Genomic DNA, 19,036 nt, shown 5'->3' with positions numbered 1-19,036 from the left:
CCACCGGTCCCTTTTCATCGGAGCTGTGCTCTACACTTACATCTCCCAGCCTCTACTGACAGCGGGGGTTGCTGTGACCCAGATGCAAGATCCCGCACTTGCATTTGTTGAACCTCGTGAGGCTCTCTTGGACCCGCTGCTCGAGCCTGTCTAAATCTGTGGATGGCATCTCAGCCCTCAACTGTGCAAAAAAGCAGGGCGCTGGGCGCTGCGGGTGAGATCGAAGTCCGGTGCCCGTACGAGACACCCCGACGGGCGGCCCCGGCTGAGGCGGGAAGCAGCGGCCGCGCCCTCCCGCCCGCCCCCATGGCGGGGGCGCTTCGGCCGGGAGCAGCGGGCGGGCATGTGGACGTCGCTGGGCGCCGTTACGGAGCCGGTCGGCCCCAGGGCAGCGAGCGGCCGCTTCTGGGCCGTCACCCTGGGGGCAGCGGTTGGGCTTTTCCTCCTCGGGTTCCTCATCGGTACAGTGCGGACTTCAGCCCTTTTTGGAGCGGAGCCGGGCTGAGCGGCGGCCGGGTCGCGGGGGGTGGGGGCGGCAGGGAGAGGGCGGGAGTCGGGGAGCCGTGCTCAGGTGGCTCAGGATCGGGGATGGGGTGAAAGAAGGGGACAGACTCTTGATCAGGGCCTGTGGTGATAGGACAAGGGGAAATGGTTTTAACTGAAAAAAAGATTGAAATTGGATATAATAAAGAGGTTTTGTACTGTAATGATAGCGAAGCATTGGGGCAGGTTGCCCAGAGAAGCAGTGAATAGCCGATCCGTAGAGAGACACTGAAGGTCAGACAGGACGGGGCTCTGAGCACCTGATGGAGCTGTAGTGTCCCTGTTCAGTGCATGGGAGTTGAACTGGATGGCCTTTAAAGGTCCCTTCCCACTCCAAAGATTCTATGATTCTGTGTCCTGACTTAAAAATAAAAACAGGTGTCAGAAACTTTCTAGCCACGTGTTCCTTCATCACTTACTCTGGTAATGCCTGTATAGTAAGGGAAGGTTTCCAGAATAAGAACCAGAGACAGAGAACATAGTTAAAAGACATCTGTTCCTTAAAAAGGGACTCTGTTTCTTTCTTTTTTTTTAAAGCTGCTATCTTTCTGCAATGACTGGCAGCATCATGCTCTGTGTGCAGGGAAGATAGGAGTTCTCAACATCTCTTCATTTGGAGGAGAGGAGGCTTGTTGACACTCTTTACAACTCTCAGAAAGAAGGTTGCAGCCAAGTAGGGGTCAGCCTCTTCTCTGAGGTGAAAACGATAGGATGAGAGGTAATGGCCTTAAGTTGTGGCAGGGGAGGTTCAGGTTGGATATTAGGAAGAATTTCTTCTCAGAATGTGTGGTGATGAGTGGCACGGGCTGCCCAGGGAGGTGGTGGAGTCACCATCCCTGGAGGTGTTCAAGAGCCATGGAGATGTAGCACTGAGGGACATAGTGGACATTGTGAGAGTGGGCTGACAGTTGGACTAGGTGATCTTAGTGGTCTTTTCCAACCTTAGTGATTCTGTGATGTAAGATCTGCAGTAAAATGACTGTGATTGGTATAGCACTGTTTTCACTTCAGTGCCCTAGCTAACAAATACTGTGGTGCAGGGCTATCACTGCCATTACCAGTATCAAGTTGTGGCTGTTTTATTGTGCTGTGATAAAGAATAATGGTAAAATATGCAGTGAAAATCTTGTAATATTCAAGAAAAATGTGTTTTGATGTGTTGTATAGGCTGGTTTGCAAAACCTGTAGAAGAGAAGACACCTTTAAGACCTCATGTGGAGATGAAGGCGGCATTTATGGCTGAGATGAAAGCTGAAAACATCAAGCACTTTCTTTTGTAAGCAGTGTGTAGCCTTATCTGTCAAAAAAAATAATAATAATCAGGAACCAGCCCAAGGATACCACTAAACAGATCAGTGTGTAGGCTCTTGGCCATTGGTTTCAACTAATGTTTTCCAGTAAGATGAGAGAGACTACAGTCCGTCTTGACTCCTCTCATTCTTGTTTGTGTTGAAAACACTTGGAGTCATTCTCAGCAAACTCAGTACTTAAAAGTAATTAAGAGCTGGCCAAATTCTTGCTCTGCAGTTGGTGAATACTTGCACAAGCATAGTTCACTCTTTCATGTATGTGGCCTATTTAGACAACAGCAATGTTGACCTTACACTGTTTTTTTATGGAGGGTGTTTACTTCAAATTAGGCTTTATGAATGAACAGGACAGATTCAGTGCAAAGTAGTGGAGTTCTTAAACATAAAAGAGAAAAAAGTCATGCCAGTATTTGAGCTTGTGTTTCTTTGTGTGGAGACCTTTACACTTTTTTGCTGTTCTTCCAAATTTGTGACCACATTTGTGTTACTTGGCAGCATTCTGTCATGTTCTCACTTTCTTGAAGAAAGATGTTCCCAAGCACTCCCTCACCGCACAGTGAACAGCTAGAATGGTTATCTTTAAAGCTGTAAAGACACTTTTAAGACCATGGGTTTTTTTTCCCCAAGGAGGTTTTCTGCTCCAACAAGGAAAGATGCTAACTTCCTGAAAATTCAAGTGGTAAAAAATGACACTGTAGACTTTTAAAATCTATTGTAGTTGAATTACTGTAGTTAATTTCTTGATTTCTTAAAGTTTAGAAGCCTTAGCTGCTAGGAAGCTGATGCATTATTAATCGTTTGTTCTGGAGACCTTCTAAACAGATTTTCTACTAGGAAGGTGTGATATTTGTTAAAATAATATATTTATTCAAGCTAGAAGTCATAAATTATTGATAGAAATTGACTTTCTATGTAAAGAAAATTTTAAAGTGTCAGTGCTTTTAGAAGTAGGCAGTAGTTCTGGTTTTGCCTTTAAATCCCAGCCTGATTAAATAGCAGGAAGTTATATCTTACTGCAAAACATTACAAATTACAAAATTGCAAAACAAAACAAAACATGTTCAGCTTATTGATTGTGTCAATCCCACATATTTCGTTTTAAGTGCACTTCCACAAGCTATTGCAAATAAGTTAGCTGGAAAGCACATTCTCTTTACTGCGTTTATAGCCATGTCCTGGGCTATGTAAACATTGAAAACTTAAGATTTTTTGCACTCTTCAACCTGTTTTGGCTCCTGGAACACCAGCTGTTGCTCAACAGCTCTGTAAAAGAAGCTTTCTTCTCTCCAGTCTCTGTCTTGTGCCAGCAGGAACATTGTACCACATTTACTGACATGCAGCCAGTCTGTGGTGGAATACACAAGTGCTTAATCACTACTCAGAACTAGCAGTACAGGCAGTCAACAGATTAGAACAGGAAACGAAGAAAAACAAAGTTCTACTAAATGGGGGTATAACACAGGAGAACACTATTGCATAACTCAAATTGTAATCAAATGCAGAAAATGGTGCCTTGACTGCATGAGGAACAGTACAGCACAGTCTTGATAGAAGCTGTTGATGTTACCAGAAGAACATGGCTCTGTACAAAAGTCAGAAGTATATAATTCTTCCAAAGTACTTTGCTGTTTTTTGGTAACACTCAGTGGAACTTAAGAAGTAAAATTTTCCCCAACCTTATGCCTGGATCTTATCTGAGGTCTCCTTTCCTTCATTAACACCACTGGGTTCACGTGGCGTGCTGATGGCGCGGTCGTAAAACAGGATGAGAACATAATGATGATAATCTCATTCAATGGAGGCTTCTTTAGATCAGTTCACCACTGGGTTTTCTCATTAATCTGTCCAACTTTCATTTTCAGCTGATGAGTTGCTCACCATTCCTGGTATCATACACTATTTGTTATTCAGTGTACATGTCTCTTAAGTCACAAGCTGCTGAGTTTTTCTGTTCCTTGTTTGTAAGCTGCTACGAACTCATGCTTTTATTTGCCAACAAAACACACTCAGTGTCAACTTTCAGATAAATCAGTATTTGCACTAAAATTAATTAAAACAGTGGGATCTGAGGATACTTTCCAGCTAATTAAATATAGGGATCACAGTTTAATTATGCACATTTCTAAACTGAATACCTAGAAGTAATTATGCTCAGTTATTTTACTGCTTCAAGGAGGGCTGGTCTTATTATGCAGAGAAATGGCCCTAGGATGCCCAGAAGACAAGGAATAAAGCAAGAACAAGACCCCATGGCTGATTTTCTTCCATTCTTGCTAGGCTGCATTGCTAGCAAGATGTAAACACCTATGACTGAAACCTTTTGCCTCACGCTATGTGTATGGCAGACAAAAATATAAAAGCTGAAGAATCTTGGTCTTGATTCAGTCTGGATACATCTGGTCATATCCAGGAGATGTTTTTAGCTAGGTTAAGATCATATGCAGCAATGCCTGATCCTGACCAATTGCTTCTGTTTCTTCTAGCAATTTTACACAGCGTCCTCACCTTGCAGGAACAAAGGAGAATCTCCATCTGGCTCAGCAGGTTCAAGCTGACTGGAAGGAGTTTGGTTTGGATTCTGTTCAGTTGGTTCATTATGATGTCCTGCTCTCTTATCCTGATGAAAATAAACCAAATTACATCTCAATAATTGATGAGCGTGGAAATGAGGTACTGAAAACACCTGCTTTTGCAAACAGTGCAAAAAAACACCTTTATACACCTGGGAGGACTGCAAGGGAAAGCTGTCCTCTGCTCTGTTCATGGCACCTGATTCGGAGTTCATGGAAATTAGTGGTTCTCATTTGCTTTATTTATTTTTTCTTAATTTATATATTTGTTTCTTCATTTTTGTGCTGGGAATACTAATAACTGCACTGCTTCGTGCAGCTTACTGACACACATGGATGAAAGGAAAAGTGTGTGTTAGAGTTACTGTATGTAATTCAACTGTTTTAAAATTGCTGTGTTATTTAGGGAGAGGAAATCAACCATGGTTAGCATCATTACTTGTATTGAGTCATTTTACAGCATTGGTGATTGTGCTGAATTCAGTTCCTCGAAGATTACAGACTTTATGCCTCAAGATACACTGACACAAATAAAATCAGTTCATTACAGAGCAGCTCTACTGCTCACTGAAGGACGAGGGATGAGCAGAATGCAAACATTTTTCTATTATTGTGATCTAACCTTCTCTTACTTGCTATACTGACACCTTCAAAGGAACCTGGGTTCACATAAACAGGCTTCTCTGCTAAGTCTGTGACAGTGAGACTATCAAGATCACACACTGAATTCACATACAGAAAGTGAATCATTGGTTATTGAAGTTTTGGTCACATCTCATTTTGAGTTAAAAAAGTAGAGTCCTTTAAACATAAATGCCTGTGAAATGTGCCTGCATAAACAGTACTTCTTTTTCATATTTCCTGGTTTACTCTTTTGTTTGTTCCTTCCTAATAGGTGTTCAACACATCATTGTCAGAGCCGCCTCCTGCAGGGTATGAGGCAGTAGGAGATGTGGTGCCACCCTACAGTGCATTTTCAGCCCAAGGAATGCCTGAGGTAAAATGGTGGAATAGTGAAAGAGACAGAGATGGAAATAAGAGAAGATGGGATGCTGGAGCATAGCATAGTGTGAAGTAAATGGAATAGTATGGAATAGAGTAATGTAAAATTCCTGGGTCTTAGGCTGTGTGTGTACAAACCCTGACATACTACCAGTAAGAACGATGAGTCAGCCCTGATGTTATTGGGAGTTTTACATTGGAGCTGTGTTGAAAATGAACTGTCATACATACATGTTTGTTTGTTTTCCCCTCTAGTTTGACTTAAAATTGAATTGTTTTTCATTTTCCTAAAAATGTGAAAATAAGTCTTTTGTTTTATTCACTTCTTCAGCTTCTCTAGATATTGTGTGAATATGCACTATTGTTTTCCATCCTGGTGATCAAAATAAGACTTAAATTTAAAAGTAGGCAATTAACCAACCTCATTTTCAAAGTGCTGTTTTCCAGGGTCTGTCATACAGCTGTAGCTGTGCAGTGTACCATGGCTATTGCAAATGGCTATTGCTAGCATTTGTCTTTTCTCTGTTGCACAGATGGCACCAGCTAACAAACTGTCTATTCTGAAGCTGGTCTGTGTAACAGGAGTTTTCTGTTCTGTGGTCATTAATTGTTTTGATACATAATTTGTAAGAATAGGAAGTATTTTTTTGCTTGCTGTACCTTCCCTGTCTATACACAGAATAACATAGGTGGGGAGGGCCCTCTGGAGGTCCTCTCTTCCAAGCTGGCCTCTAAAATTGGAGCTGACTTTGGAATCTGCTAGCAGTATTAAATTCGTATTCTTTCTGAAGCTTGTTAATAAGCTGCACAAGCCCAGAAAGCAAAAGATATCCTATATTCATACTCGGAGGAAGCTGGAGAGCCAGACAGGTAGCCTGTCTCCTAGGATATGAGAATTATGAGCGTTTCAAGAATCACAGTGGGAATTTTCACAGATCACAGAATCACACAGAATCACAGAATCACCCGGGTTGGAAGGGACCCCAAGGATCATGTAGTTCCAACCCCCCTGCCTAGCAGGGCCACCAAACATACATATTCAGATCAGGTTGCCCAGGACCCCGTCCAACCTGGCCTTAAACACGTCCAAGGACGGGGCATCCACAACCTCCCTGGGCAGCCCGTTCCAGGGCCTAACCACTCTTCTAGTAAAGAACTTCCCCCTAACATCTAACCTAAATCTTCCCTCCTTCAACTTAAAACCATTTCCCCTAGTCCTGCTATTGTCAGCCCTTTTGAAGAGTTTACTCCCCTCCTGGGTGTAGGTTCCCTTCAGGTATTGATAGGCTGCAATGAGGTCATCCCGCAGCCTTCTCCAGGCTGAACAAGCCCAACTCCCTCAGCCTGTCCTCATAGGGGAGGTGCTCCAGCCCCCTGATCATCTTAGTCGCCCTCCTCTGGACCCTTTCCAAAATCTCAATGTCTTTCTTGTACTGAGGGCTCCACACCTGGACACAGTACTCCAGATGGGGCCTCACAAGAGCCGAGTAGAGAGGGACAATCACCTCCCTGTCCCTGCTGGCCACCCCTCTCCTGATGGAGCCCAGGATCCAATTATGGAAGGTAAAAGGCTACCTTTCCAATTTTGGAAGGTAATATAAGGTAAAATTCATCGATTCTGCCTTCCTGTTTTAATATTCCCACAGAAAGACAGAATATCCTCACTGTTTTATTTGATTTCTAGTGAGCTACTCTAAACGATGGAATATGGGAAGTAACAATAAAAACAAGTTTTAAAAGATGCAGCTTCCTTCTTTAGAAAATGATTTTATTTGAATTAAACAGGAGAACATTGTTTCTGAAAGAAACAATACCTAACGGACAGATTTTCTATTCAAAATATATTGCTTATGCTTCCCTTAAAGCATAATGGTTTGGTAATAGCTCCAGATACTGGTGCTGTTAGCCACAACGTTCTTCAGTAAGCAGTTGTTGCAGCTCTACTGCAAATAGCATAGGAGGGGGCACGTATAAAGCTCTGCAGTGGGATTGCTGCTTGCGTTTTGGGCTCGTCTGAGTTTTCCCATATCTCTTTATGTTAAAAGCCATTTTATTAAAAACAGAACTAGGCTGTGGAGACAGGTGTGGAACCTGCCAGGTGCATTCATTAATCTTAGGCTTTCTGCTCTGAATTTTGGGACAGTTCCTGCATAAAGCTCAAAGTTCAATGAAGGGAGAAGGCTGTCAAGAACCTGCATGCCAGCGTAACTGTAGTATCAAGAGTAGGACACTTTGCTGAGAAGTGGGAAGAAATGGATCAAAGTTCTTCATACTGAGAAAGGCCAGGAACTCAGCTTTCTTATCTTCTGGGTGAAAGCTCTAATCAGGGAGTTGTAGAGGTAGTTAGGCGCTGCTAGCACCATTACTATTTCCTGCAGCTGCTCTTTAAAAATAAGTGGTAGTGACTCTATTTTGAAGGTTATATACTGCCAGAGTGGGATGGTAGCTTCTTTTCTGCTAGAGAGAAACCCTGCAGAGATTCAGAAATAGCTGCTGCTCATTTCTGGTAGATGTAGTATTGTGACTGGGCTTTCTAGATCTGTCTGTGTCCGTGGCAGGAGAACAGCAGTTCCACAGGCCCACTGACCCAAAAAGGGGAGGGGAGGTTGTCAGTGGTTTGTGGGCAACTTCAGCCCAGTTCTGTGACTAATGGAGCATGGGACCCATGGATCCACACCCTGGGAAAGGGGAAGGGAAAAGGGGGAAGGGTAGGAAGATGGGAGATGGGCCTAAATACAGAACAGCAGCAACCATCTGAGGAGAAAAGATAATTTACTAAATATGATATCAGAATGCAGGATAACACACTATAATACAATATATTATTGGAATTTAGGCTAATAAATCAAATAAAATGAGAGAGAGAGTATCTGATACTGAAGGCCTTACTTTGAATTGAAGGTGGAATGGCTGGGAAGCACACCCACACACTGCCAGGCAGCAAGGGAGGGAGGAAGTCCCATGACTTGCGGGTCTTTCCTTCCCCTCTGAAGGAAAGTCTTCTGGGATATGTAGTTCTTTATCTCTTCTGTCCAGGTATCCAGAAGTCAGTCCAAGGAACTGGAGTATTAACTCTTTAATTCCACGAGCTTTACATGATGTGATGATGTGGAATACCAGTAACAAAAGTCATAAAACTATGACAAGTGTAACCTGGTCTCCGATACAATATATTTTTCTTCCTTGTGGTGTATTTCAACTAGATCCCAATAAACAGGAAAGAAGTTAAGTTTTGAGCAAAAGGTTCTTTTCTTATAAATCTTTAGTAGAAAGCTTATTTAGTGATGACGTGAAGTCACGTTCTTACATACAGTGGTATTGGTTTGGAACATTAGCATCTTAAATAGCAGTAAAATTCTATTCTTCATTGCTTTTTAAGTGACTGGAAAAATGCCTCATGCCTTTGGATGTCAGGGGGAAGTTCTTCACTATGAGAGTGGTGAGGTGCTGGAACAGGCTGCCCAGAGAGGCTGTGGATGCCCTGTTCCTGGAGTTGTTCAAGGCCAGGTTGGATGGGGCCCTGGGCCACCTGGTTTACTATTAAATGGGGAGGTTGGTGGCCCTGACTGTGGCAGGGGGATTGGAGATTCATGATCCTTGAGGTCCCTTCCAACTCGGGCCATTCTGTGAATCTGTGATGAAGCCAGTACAGTTAAAGGGCTGTACCTCAGTCTATGCTGTATGCTGTATTGCAAGGCCACCTGAATGTCTGGTTACAGACTGTGTTGGAGATTTAAGCTTACTCGTTTTTGAAATTAAATTGAATATCTCTCTGGAAGTGTGTGATCATACAGAGAAATGCACCTTGAGAAGAGTTATCTGTCACCTAAATTTAGCTGTCTGAAATGGCAAGTGTCTACCTTAAACTGGTTCTTCAGTCTCACTGTAGGCATTTATTCTAAAGAGGACAACGTGTTTCTTCCTAAGATAGTTTTGGGATACCTCCAACTGTCCAATGCTGACTGACTAGAGCTTAAGCAGGCTAGAGAGAAGAAAGGCCAATGCTCTGAGAGTTTACACTCAATTTCTGAATCATATCGTACGTTCTCTATAGAGTCTTGAGATCACACAGCTTTTTATATTACTGTAAATTCATGAGAAGTCACTTTCTTACCTAATTGTCTCTATCAGAGGAGAATTCATACAAGAGCCAATGCTGAAGATTATTGTTCCCAGCCTGTTGTCTTGCTAAATCCCATCCTCCTCCTGTTATGCTCACTGACATTCAAATTCTATTTCCTTCTATCAGGGTGAGTTAGTGTATGTCAATTATGGCCGCACCGAGGACTTCTTTAAGCTAGAACGTGAAATGGGAATTAACTGTACAGGAAAGATTGTTATTGCCAGATATGGGAAGATCTTCAGAGGAAATAAGGTAATCACTCTATATAGAAATGTAATTTATGCCATCCTTTAGTTGATTTCAAGAGACTGAAGCTTTTAACCAAAGTCTTCTCAAGCTTGTAGTGTAATTGAGGTTTTCATAGAGGTGCGTTCAAAGAAAATTATTTAATAGGAGATATAAAATATCTATTTGGTATGTATATAATACATCTAAAGGATAGAAGTGAGTTGGAAAATGTTACATATTTCAAAATGTATCTGCTTACTATTAATTGTTCCAAAATGTAACTAACTTGCTCCAGTAATATACTCTGAAGTAGTCTGTTCTTCCCAATTTGTTCAAATGCACCTTAATATAATTTGGGAAGTGCTGTATTTTGAATTTCTCAGTTAGATCTGAGTGTCAAACACTGAATATCCTCATTGGAATGCCAAAATTTATTACACAGACTTGAGTAATCTTCTGGAGAGGAACTCACTGGTTTACATACATACTATTTTCACCAGTGAAAAGTGACTTGTGGCTCTTAACTCTAAGTCAGATACCACTGTGACTGAATTTTTATAGGCTGCCACTCTTAAGGATACTATCTGAATGGAAAAGACTTAAACATTATAGAAGAATCTGAGTCATTTATTAAAATGAAATACAGATCAAAATTGCTCATAACCAGAGGGACAGGCAGTTGCCATTTATTTTGGAAGTAATATGTCCTCACTGACATAAGGGGATGATACGTTCACTCTTACAGTGGTGTTTTTAACAACTGTATATTGGTGTGCAAGTCTCCTACTTCACTATCTATGTATCTATATGATCTTTTTGATATGAGACAAGTATGGGACCTTTGTTTAGCTAAAGCTGTGTGAAAGGTTTCAAGTTATAATCACTGTAATTTATAATACTTTCTTTTGCCCCTTGAATGCTTATGTCAAGCTATAAAGGTCTGGATAGAAACCAGAGATGTGCTTTGCAGGTGAAAAATGCTGAGCTGGCAGGTGCCAAGGGAATTATTCTTTACTCGGACCCTGCTGACTACTGTGCTCCAGGAGTAGATCCGTATCCAAATGGCTGGAACCTTCCAGGTGGAGGAGCTCAGCGTGGAAATGTATTAAACCTGAACGGTGCAGGAGATCCTCTGACCCCAGGCTATCCTGCAAAAGGTGAAGTGTCTGTTCAGTGGACCAGCACACACTTCCTAAATGGGTGCTGAAATTTACAGTGGAGCTAGACATCTGTATGTCTTCAGTACTAAGAAGAAAGCCTCCATCAGAAAAGGTCACTGTGAATGCTGTATTAAGGACAAAATTCCATTCTATTCCACAACCTACTGGAAAAATGGCTTCCAAATGTTTATGTTTGTCCACACTGTGAAAATTTAGATTCTGGTTTGTGGGGGGAAAAAAAAAATATTTGAATTGTGTCTTGTCTGAGCCAAACCTCATTTATTTATGTATTTATTTTTGTGAACACAGCAGAACAAAATATTCATTAGTGTAGTGTGCAAGTCTGTATCTGAATCTCTGGCAGATGCCCAGCTCAGTGTTCCAAACATTAGGCTATGGGCTCATAGTTTAGTCTTGTTTTTTGGCTGTGTCTTTTTCTGAAGTTGCTTCCCACAAAGAGAAGTATTTCTGTATCATTTAAATGAAAAAAAAAAAAAAAAAAAAAGATTAAGAAATAGTTTTTAAATCTCCAGCCAATTCTGAATGTGTAACTGTAGATGCTGTGGGAGCGTGTTTTGTAGTGTTGTTTTGAAAGTGTGCTGATGGAGCACAAATAGGGAAGTCACCGAGGAAATGTCAGCCCAAGTTATAGGGAAGTGAAATGATTCTCTTTGAGACCTGTGGTGTCTTTAAGGACTGTGCTGTGAAATGTACAGATTGCTTCTGAGACTTCTAAGGACAGAAATCCTCGTCTTTGCCTTTCAGAATACACCTACCGCTTAGACAAAGCCAGTGCTGTAGGTCTCCCAAAAATTCCAGTTCATCCCATTGGCTACCATGATGCTGAGTCATTACTGAGGTAAGTGCTGGGGAGACAAAGAATTTTAAAATATGTTCAGTGACAATGAGAAGAGTGTTTGAAAAGAAAAGGAAAAGGTTTTTTCACTCAGCAACTTCTGTAGTTTTTGAAATCCTGTTTGTGATTAGGGATCTGTAGATCTACACGTGTTGCTACGTGCCAGATTCATGCAAAGTGTTTTGGAAAGGGCTGTTTTTAATACATCAGGTATTATGTGAAGTAACGATTAGCACAGGTACACTGAAGTTGTAAAGTTACTGTAGAGAAAAGGCAAGAACTTGTGGGCCTGCTGTGATGCTTGTTTTGTGAAAAAAAAAAAAAAAAACGAAAATAAGGAGTGTCCAGGTGAATACTTGACTATACATCTTTGATGGGACAGTATCTACATTGTGTTGTAGTAATATGAAGCCATATTTTTTCTCCTCATTTGTATTATGTTGTGTAAATGTGAAACGATGCTAGCACACGAATGTAAGGATACTGGAAAAGCTCTGGAGTGTTAAAAAGTATGTAATAGGTAGCCATATTTAAGGCAGTCTGCATACTAAGTGTGCAGGTGATCTGAAGACAGGCTCCGAGCTTTGCAGAGGATGGTATTAAAATTCATTTTTATGTTAACAAAACATACACACTGAAGAAACTAAGATGCAGTAGAGTTGGCAGGTGCAACACTGTCCTTAAACATTCAACTTGGAGCAAGAAAAGATGACTAGGACACATCATATTTGTTCAGTTTTAGACATCTTAAGAACACTTCAGCTATGTCTATGCCACCATATTAAATGGTGCCCAGAGACAGGCACTGAAAGACAATTGCCTGTGCTGTTAAACTGTTAGAATGGTCCAAATAACAATCTACTGAATGAAAACTGCAACTGCAGTTCAAGGCAGTAGAAAGTTCCAAGGACCATTTACAATGAGCAGTTTATATGCAAAACCCTTGGAAGCAAAGACTGTTTTCCATTCTGAACTGTCCTTAATACCCAGGAACAGTTCTTCTTGTTAAAATACTAGTATTAATGTAGCCAAAAATGTAGATTAGTCATCTTTGAAACCTTATGCTACAAAATGTTTAAGACAGTGACCATCACTGTGGTCTGCATTTGCATGGCTCTGAGAAAAATCTGTTTTCTGCTTCCTTGTTTGTGTTTGGTGCTGATTGTAATAACAGTGATACTACGTGTTTCTCTTCATAACAGTAATATGGGAGGATCTGCAGCACCGCATAGTAGCTGGAAAGGAAATTTGAATGTGTCTTACAATGTTGGTCCTGGTTTCACAACAAATTATTCTACAAGGTAAGTTCTGTTTCATAAGGGAAACATGTTTGGGATTGGAGAAAAAAAATTGGTAGAGCAATACAATTTGACTGAAAATACAATGGTCAAGGTTATATGCGTTGTTCCTTTGATTTTGGCCATTTCCTGGGCTGAACTGCTCTCTATGCAAAGCTGCAATAGATTCACGTCTAATTGGGCTCACATGACTGAATTGCTTTAGTTTTAAGCTAATATTGAACCAAGTTCATTTGACAGTCATTTAGCTTTTGGCAAGCTATTTGAATAGACGGGTTACTTTTTCAGAACAGAACCTATGTATTTGAAATTCTTGTTGGACTGGCTTTTGATCTTACCTTTTGCCATGTATAAAACAATATTAACCTACACTTCTAAGATTTCCAGAAAAAAATGCTGGAAGTGCAGTGTCATTTTTATTAACTCAGATTTGTGTTTAAGTAAATAATTACAGTTCAGGATCAATTCCAGGCATTTCACTATTGGCTGAACTACTGTATTGACTTCATATGAACCATTTGACCTTTTGTTTTTTAGTCAAACCTCTTCTTCCAGAAAAAATATGCAGGCATCTTTGAGGATGAGCTGTTGTACCTCCATCTGTGTTGTGGATAAACAGAGTCTGTGACACAACTCAGTTCATCTGATTTTCTGGTGTCTGAGGTGCCACATCAGTACGAACACGCAGACTGTGCTGAATTCATTACAGTTTATTCTGTATGCTTTTTAAAGGTGTTGATGCTTTACTATGTAATCTGGTTAACTTTTTCTTTGGATTTTTTTCCCAATGCACCAGAAAGGTAAAAATGCACATTCATAGCAACAACAAAATAACAAGAATTTACAATGTGATTGGTACCATCAGAGGCACAGTGGAACCAGGTAAAGTCATTTGTCTTCAGTGGAGTAGCTAGAAAGGGGAAATGAGGAAGATAGTTTTCTCTGAAATACTGCTTTGTGTGATACTTGGTGTTGAAATACTTACTGCGTCAGATTTCGTACAGTTAACAGTACAAGTGCTGAGTTCCAAAGGGAGAGTCATACTCTAGACAGAATATTTGTCTTCAAACAAGTAGTTTTGCAACTGAAGGAATACTCTTAAATGGATATTTTTCCCTATGAACGAGGGAATGATATTGCCAGTTGAAAGAATTCAAAACCAAATGGAAATGGCTCAAAACCAGGTTTTCCGTTCCACCTGAATACATCGTTTCCACCACTGTTGTCTGATCGCCTGTCTTATAGTTTTCTGCAGCCAATGTTATATTTACTTTTTTATATATTTATATAAAAATATAAATATAAAATATAATAAAAATAAAAAATAAAATATAAATAAATATATATTTATATTTTTTTTATTAAAAAAGCATAAATAGAGACATCCCTAGAATGATGCATTCATTTAATGTGTAACTGCAGCCCTTCCCTGTTCTCTGAAACACAACTGCTGACCGTATTACAGTATCACAGCTATCTAGTCTGACTTTGATCATATTAATCACATTTCCATCACGTTGAACACCTTTTTATGACTGACTATATACATACTCACAGATATACATGCTTCCAATGCTGGGAGTCAGCATGATGTACAGAAATACACACGCTATTGTAAAATGTGAAAAGATGCATCTATTTTCAGAGGCAAACCACAGAATTTCTAATAGTAGAAGTAATGTTATGAAATTTAAGAGATCTTATGTCCTATGGGTTGAATTGTTTGACAAGTTTTGTAGCACTGGCTGAAAATGTAGAAAAATGTCTGGATATTAAAAATATCTTTTGCCTTTACATTATGTGTGATACTAACTAGTAAGTTTTGTTACCTAACACCTACATGAAAAGCTAGAAATAAGTTCCAGTCCTGCTGTGTCCAGTTCTGGGCTCCTCAGTTCAAAAAGGACAGGGATCTTCTAGAAAAGGTCTAATGGAGGTTCACAAAGATGATTAGGAGTCTGGAACATCTCCCCTGTGAGGAAAGACTGAAAGACCTGCACCTCTTCAGACTGGAGAAGAGAAGGCTGAGAGTGGATCTCATCACTGTTCATAAATATCTGGAGTGTGAAGCTGATGGGGGCAGGCTCTTTTTGGTGGCATGCAGCAGTACCAGAGGGGGCGGTGGGCAAAAACTGAAACACAGGAAGTTCCATATGAACACAAGGAAGAATTTACTGTGGGAGTGATGAGCACTGGAGCAGGCAACCCAGAAAAGTTGTGGAGTCTCCTGCTCTGGAGATATTCAAGACCTATCTGGATGCCTTCCTGTGCAACCTGTTCTGTACGGAACCTGCTTTAGCAGGAGAGTTGTACTCTGTGATCTCTAAAGTTCCCTTCCAGCCACTACAATTCTATGATTCTGTGTGTAATTAACTCTATGGCAGGAAAATAATGTTTTTTTATCTAAGTAAACTTCCATATTTTTCTAGATAGATATGTCATCCTGGGAGGCCACCGTGACTCATGGGTATTTGGTGGCATTGATCCTCAGAGTGGAGCAGCCGTGGTTCATGAGATTGTGAGGAGCTTTGGAAAACTGAAAAAAGAAGGTAATTGTCATGAGGGAATAAAGCACACAAAAAACACCGCTTTCATCAGTGTCTGCTGATATCTCTGAGATTTAAGCATGTGCTTAAACTTTTATTTATCTCTGATCTCTCAAAGAAGCACATTGCTCTGCAGCTCTTAATTAATCACACAATCTCAGTATCTCTGTATTACATCTATTCAAGAGAAAATATACCTGAAGAAAAGCGAAAGTCAAACCATAAGTTATGAGAAGGATAGTAAAATAAATATGACATTCAGATAAAGTTGATTGCTGTTTACTTGATGTTGATCATCCTGGGAGTTTGAATGATGCTATAAAATTGATATTGTGGTGAACTGATTAATACTTCAGCAGGGCAGCATTGAAAGTATTCTGATCACTTGACTGGTCTGGAGGCAGACCCAAATACGAATAAAATCTGTGTGATGCAAAGAACGAGCTGTGCAAACATAGTAGGAGGTAATAGTTTTAAAAATACCTCTTACCTAGTTGTATTATAATAGGAGAAGAATATTAATTGACCAGATTTCTGTTTTTGTCAGAGCAAATGCTGATATCTCCGATAAAACTCAAGTAGTGTGTTACAGGAGCTTCTTTTGCCTTTCCATTGCATTATAAACCTATTAGCACTCCGTTTTCTCCTCTTTCCCTTGCAGTTATTGAATGTCAGGGGACACTCTCTTTGCAATGCAAGCTTAAATTAAAAAAAAAAAAAAAAAAAGTTATAAGGGGCAAACAAATGAAAGATTCCAGTATCCTCAAACTTTGTGCAAAGTTAGAGAGGTAAGGCAATACATTGGAGAGGCAAGCCTGCTGCGTTCAGCCTGGGTTTGAATGAACTTCAAGTGAAATAACTTTGTTTTGAAGATGATCTAGGTATGGAAATCTGATATTTGTGAAACAGGTCAAAGAAATTGAGTACTAGATGTGACAACTTTCCAAATACAACTTTTTTACAATCGTTTTACAGTGTGCACTAAGTTGAAATGAGCAAATAGAAAAGCTTTCTTTCAAGAATTTATGCACAGACATTCTTTTTTCTTGTTCAGTTTTAAATTTGAGGAAATTCTGTCAAGAGGAGAAGTGTACATGATATTAAAGTACGAGAATGCTAAAAAATAATAAAGCTTTATTAGATTAGAGAGAAAATTATGTTTAAAGTTCCTCTTTTTCCACAAATCAGGATTAAAGATGAACACCTCAGAAATGACATGAGCTGTTTTTATTTTGGTAATACACTTTTTATGGTCTTATTGCAGGATGGAGGCCACGGAGAACAGTGATATTTGCAAGCTGGGATGCAGAGGAGTTTGGCTTGTTAGGATCAACAGAGTGGGCTGAGGTAAACTAATGTGGCTACAAGACAAGTGTTCATAATGACATATCTTTAAGAAATCTGTTTAAGAAAGCAGCACTTCCTCTCTCAATTGCTCTCTGTCTGTCTTACATACACACAGTTTTCCTTACAGACTCCCCAAGGTAGATCTATTCAGTACAGATCAACAACCTTACCTGAAACAGCTGTTACTTCTGTGGTCAGAAAAATTGTTCTGAGGAGAAAAGTTTATCAACATTTTCTTTCTGTTTTCCTTCTCAGGAAAATGCCAAACTGTTGCAGTCCCGAGGAGTGGCTTATATCAATGCAGATTCTTCCATTGAAGGTATATTGTTTTGGCTTGCATTCTGTAGAAATGCCAGAGATGCATGTAGAAATGCAGAGATGGCATGTATGAATGACTGGGAGGCAGTTTGACTTAGAAATCTGTGAAAGCCTCAACATGATAATATTGTTGAGTTAATGTTATGCTGAATGTGGAAGGAAATGGTGACCCAGAATTGTAAAGCATCCTTCAGATATTCCATTCCTGGTGCTTTAGGGAAGAAGTACCTTATAGCAGCTGTATTATCTGGGGAGTCATGGTGAGCAACAATTGTTGTGCCTCTGTCAGCACTTCTGTAGCAACTCAGTAGGGTCTACATCCCCTCTCATAATGTTTGTAATCAGCATGGGGGCATAAGAAAAGCTCTTATGGTTGCTTAAGAAGTTGGTCTGTAATTCATCCTAACTAGCTCAAAGGAGAAGAGCCTCTCTACAGGAAGAATCAGCTTGTTTCTTGTAGAGTGTGTAATTTTCTGATGTCTTATTAACTAATAATGGCACAAGGCTTCAGTTGAACTTCCTTCTTCATATGAATATTTTTGTTCTGTTTTTCAGGAAACTATACGCTAAGAGTGGATTGCACACCACTGATGTACAAACTGGTGTACAGTGTGACCAAAGAGGTAATATTGCTTTAAATTTGTAGCCACAACATTCACTGTTTGTTTACTGGATGGGGCTTAGTGTATAAAATATGATGTCATGTTGCTTTCTTTTCTACCAAGGTAAAGGAAGTGTAAGAACTCAATGTAGGCATTTTCTGGCAATTGAAAGACAACAAATACAATTTAACTCTGTTAAAATTAGATGCCCAGTTGAAGATATTTCTGTCTGGAGCTGTGGAAGAGCTGATCACCTGCAGTTCCCATGGTAACTTGTGCTGAATGTGAGTGTTCAGAACTGCAGAAAATCAGGTCATTAGAGCCTTACTTTGGACACCAGAGCCATCATTAAATTGTTGACCTAAATACCAATAAACATGGTTGCATAACCCTTCCTTGAGCTGGAAAGCAGCAACAAAGGCCGATTAATGCACGTTACTACACCCTGTTGGTAGCTGGGGTCTGAAGAGATCACTCATCAGAAAGGAGGTTGTGTAACACCGTCCAAAATCAACCTGTGGCAGAAAATGTTAACACGCTTGTTTAGGCAGTTAGCTCCGTGTCCAAATAGCCAAGCATATTTTATTTTGATTGCTATCATGGAGTCATTCTTACAAATATATTAAAACAAAAATAGAGAGTAAAAAAATTTAATACAGTAAAAGCAATGAAACCTCAGCTGCCCATCAGTGAAGAGAAAGCTGAAAAATATACAGTGTTTATTGTGCTCAGTAATCTGGGAAATAATCTGAAAATAGTGATAGGAATGAACTAATAATGATTAGTTAATAATAATATACAATAATACTTGTATAGCTCTGTAGCAGTAATAATGATGGAAGCACTCAGTGCTGCATACTTTGTCCTTCTAAAGTCATTACTCTTTCTCTGGAAATCCTTGTTTTGAACTGAAACAAGGAAAAAAACAATTTTAAATTAAACCAAGACAGAATTCTTTGAAATTTCCTGCCAGATTGAAGCAAGAAGCTTTTTTTTCCCCCCATATTTTAGTATTTAAATTAAATGACTGAACATCTCATTGAAAGTATCAGAAGGTAAATATTGACATGAAATGTTCTGCTTTTCTTGTGCTTTCTTTCATTTAAAATTACTTATTTTTAGCAGATAAAATA

At 39.8% G+C, this 19,036-nt stretch overlaps 1 protein-coding gene across 3 annotated transcripts in view; it reads left to right on the top strand.

The window, feature by feature from the left end:
* Positions 1-305: 305 nt before the first annotated feature.
* LOC125703952 (putative N-acetylated-alpha-linked acidic dipeptidase) overlaps positions 306-19,036 on the top strand; it is a 29,371-nt gene continuing 10,640 nt past the window's right edge. For all 3 annotated transcript variants that reach the window (XR_007380996.1, XM_048969140.1, XM_048969152.1), the window contains exons 1-13: positions 306-461; positions 1,711-1,819; positions 4,337-4,523; positions 5,319-5,420; positions 9,675-9,800; positions 10,747-10,933; positions 11,702-11,795; positions 12,995-13,093; positions 13,887-13,972; positions 15,520-15,639; positions 16,901-16,983; positions 17,239-17,302; positions 17,857-17,924. Coding sequence is in view for 2 of the 3 variants with exons in the window: in XM_048969140.1 (XP_048825097.1) it covers positions 344-461; positions 1,711-1,819; positions 4,337-4,523; positions 5,319-5,420; positions 9,675-9,800; positions 10,747-10,933; positions 11,702-11,795; positions 12,995-13,093; positions 13,887-13,972; positions 15,520-15,639; positions 16,901-16,983; positions 17,239-17,302; positions 17,857-17,924 (1,443 nt within the window). In the remaining variant the exon portion in view is untranslated. The remainder of the gene's footprint in view (positions 462-1,710; positions 1,820-4,336; positions 4,524-5,318; positions 5,421-9,674; positions 9,801-10,746; positions 10,934-11,701; positions 11,796-12,994; positions 13,094-13,886; positions 13,973-15,519; positions 15,640-16,900; positions 16,984-17,238; positions 17,303-17,856; positions 17,925-19,036) is intronic.

The sequence above is a fragment of the Lagopus muta genome, chromosome 1 (assembly GCF_023343835.1).
Source record: "Lagopus muta isolate bLagMut1 chromosome 1, bLagMut1 primary, whole genome shotgun sequence".
Classification (NCBI taxonomy): Eukaryota; Metazoa; Chordata; class Aves; order Galliformes; family Phasianidae; genus Lagopus; species Lagopus muta.
The sequence above is the reverse complement of the archived record's forward strand: the minus strand, read 5'-3'. Positions and strand labels throughout refer to the sequence as shown.